At 41.8% G+C, this 3,116-nt stretch overlaps 1 protein-coding gene across 1 annotated transcript; it reads right to left on the reverse strand.

Moving 5' to 3' along the window:
* Positions 1 to 1,075: 1,075 nt before the first annotated feature.
* Positions 1,076 to 1,597, reverse strand: LOC126215004 (uncharacterized). The gene has a single exon (XM_049941630.1). The coding sequence runs from the start codon at positions 1,595 to 1,597 to the stop codon at positions 1,076 to 1,078; it is 522 nt and encodes a 173-aa protein (XP_049797587.1).
* Between the last annotated feature and the right edge of the window lie 1,519 nt (positions 1,598 to 3,116).

Consider the following 3,116-nt stretch of genomic DNA (forward strand, 5'->3'; position numbering starts at 1 on the left):
AGGTACTGGCTTGTTCCACAGCCTTTTCTCTACAGCTCCAGTTGGCGTGAAACCTCAGCAGTGAACGGTTGTGTTGTTACAGTGTGAATCATGGAACCCTATGCAGACGATCGGTCAATGCGATTTAAGCAACTTGCAGTCATTGAATTCTTGACAGGCGAAGGTGTCACCCCAAAGGTGATTCATCAGAGAATGAAAGCAATTTATGGCGATTGTGTTGATGTGAGTGCCATGCGTCATTGGGCGAGTAAGTTTAAAGATGCTGAGGTGGGAACATCTGACCTGCATGACAGTTTGATGTCTTGCGACAGCAACCACGGAGTTTCAAAAGCAAAATTTTGATAGACTGATCCAGGACGATGGTCGTATCATGCAGAAAAATTGCAAGCACAATCGGAATTTCACAAGAATGTGTGGGTTACATTATTGCTTCACATGCACCACACTTCACGTGCCACCTCAGCATCACATGAGAGACTGAATCGCACCACTGTATGGCATCCTCCATACAGTCCAGATTTAACACCGTCTGACTTCCGTCTGTTGCCGATAATGAAAGGCGATCTGCGGGGACATCATTATGCTTCTGATGAAGACGTTGAGAGAACTGTGAGACTGTGGTTGCGGGAACAGTGTCGACTTCTGCGACAGCTTCAGAATACTTTTTCATCATTGGCAGAAATGTATCCAACTGGCTGGTGGTGATGCGGGAAAGTGAATATTTGTAATCAAACATCACATTCATGTTGCTTTTACTTGTTTTAGGTTTAAAAAGAATCTGTCTACTTCACTGAACACTGTTTATTTCACATTGTACAGCCACACAAAGACAGATCATCAAAGACCTAGTTTCTGTTACTTGTCTCTCCAAAGACTAGAGCAGAAGTGCTGCCACCTTTTGTCTGCCACTTAATTAAATACAAACATGGAAGTGTAACCTTCCCTTGTTTAATTAAAAAACAAGAGGGAACACAACATGAAAGACCCATCTTATGACATATCTAACAGTGTGTTTTGCCAGCGGCTTCGTCAGTATATCTACTAATTGGTCTTCAGTTGAAATATGTTGGATGCCTCACTCTCCTTCCCACACCTTTTCTCGGACAAAGAAATACTCTATTTTCATATGTTTAGTGCGATGATGGAACTCTGGGTTGTGTGCGAGTTTCACTGTTGCCAGATTGTCAACCTTAAGGACTGGAACTTCACTCAGCTTTCTCATCCCTCTAAAGTCTACACAGACAATCTCCTTCACAGCTTCTGTTGCAGCTACCAGCTCTGCTTCTGTTGTAGATGTTGCAGTCACTACCTGTCTTTGGCTGAGCCAGGAGATAGCTCCATCTGCATGTGTAATAAGTACATCAGATGTTGACCGTCCTGTTTTGTTGAAACCTCCGAAGTCTGCATCGCTGTAGCAATCAAATATGTCACTGCACAATTTTGGACGATAGATTATGCCTAGGTCACATGTGCCTGCTAAATACCTTAGCACTCGCTTTAGTCGCACTACATCTTCTGTTGACGCTGTGGCGAGAGTTTGAGACAGGAAGCTCACACTATAAGCCAGGTCAGGTCTCGTTCCAAGCATCAGGTACATCAGTGCTCCAACTGTTTACAGGTAGAAGGTAAGAATGCAGAGAAGTCTAACTTTCCCCTATCGGCACTGTATCTCGTTTCTTGACAATTGGTATTGAAACAGGTTTGCACTCTTGAAAACTGAAATGCTCCAGAATCTTTTTTGCATAGGCTTATCTTGGTTGCACCATCATCAAAGCGTTTTATCCCAAGTCCAAGGAAACATGATGCTGGTTTCAATGAGATCTTAAGTTCAGTCTTCAACTCATCAACAAACTTTCTGGCATCCAGCTGATCACTTGCCATAACTAACCCATCGTCTACATAAAGACGAAGTAACAGTTTCTAGCCACATTCTTCTGATACGTAAACAAGGATCTGCATCACTTGCCTTTAAGCCTGCCGACATGAGAAATGCTCCAAACCGTTTACTCCAACATCTTGGGGCTTGCTTAAGTCCATACAAACTTCGCCTTAATTTGCAGACTCACTCTGTGCCATCATTATACCCTTCTGGCTGTTGCATGAATATTATTTCTTCTCGTTCTCCGTACAAGAACGCTGTAAACACGTCAAAGTGTATTGGACGCATCTTTTCAGCTGCAGCAACACTTAACATTCAACGAATTGTGCTCGACTTATCTACTGGACTGAAGGTCTCACTGTAGTCTACACCATAGCGTTGATTAAATCCCTTTATGACAAGTCTTGCTTTGTATTTCTCAAAACTTCCATCAGGATTAGTCTTTACACGAAAAACCCACTTACATGGTATAGCTCTTGCTCCTTTTGGTAAAGTAGTCAGTTCCCATGTCTGATTCTCTTGTAGTGACTTCATTTCATTTTTCATAGCTTGCTTCCAGTGAACACTGTAATGTTCACTGAAGAGATGATTAATGAAACAAATGAAGAACCAGAATCATATGAAGAAGCTGTAAACAGTACAAAGTCATTTAGCCACGAAGGTTTCAAGAACGATGAACGATTTTGCAGTTGTCGATGAGGCTGGATAAAAATTTCCTGGTCTCTGGTATCAGCACTACCATCTTCAGTCTCAGATTCTTCACTCTCTTCCTTGTTGGAGTTTACCTCTTCTTTTTCTTCAGCTGCATACTTTCCCTGATTACTTTGCTCAACATCCTGCAATGGTAATTTGTTCTTCACAACTTGCAGGCTTTTCATGGAAGATTACATCTCTGCTGAGAATGTTTTCTTCTTTCACCCAAGTTCTGTAACGCTCATCATCATACCCCACAAAATAACCCTTGACAGCTTTCTTATCCATTTTCAATCTTCTTTGTCTGGTATGTGCCTATTATATGTAACTTTTATTCTTGGCTTCTTGCCAAACCACAGCTTAAATGGACTAATTCCTTCCACAGATGATTTCGCAGTTCGATTCAAAATGTACACTGATGCTCCAACCAATTCTGCCCATATGGCTGCTGGGAAATTAGCTTCTTTATTTGAATACTTGAAGGTTCTTGCCATTTCAACTATAGTTAGAATATCCCGCTCACTTCCACCATTTTGTTGTAATG

The sequence above is a fragment of the Schistocerca nitens genome, chromosome 12 (assembly GCF_023898315.1).
Source record: "Schistocerca nitens isolate TAMUIC-IGC-003100 chromosome 12, iqSchNite1.1, whole genome shotgun sequence".
Taxonomy (NCBI): Eukaryota; Metazoa; Arthropoda; class Insecta; order Orthoptera; family Acrididae; genus Schistocerca; species Schistocerca nitens.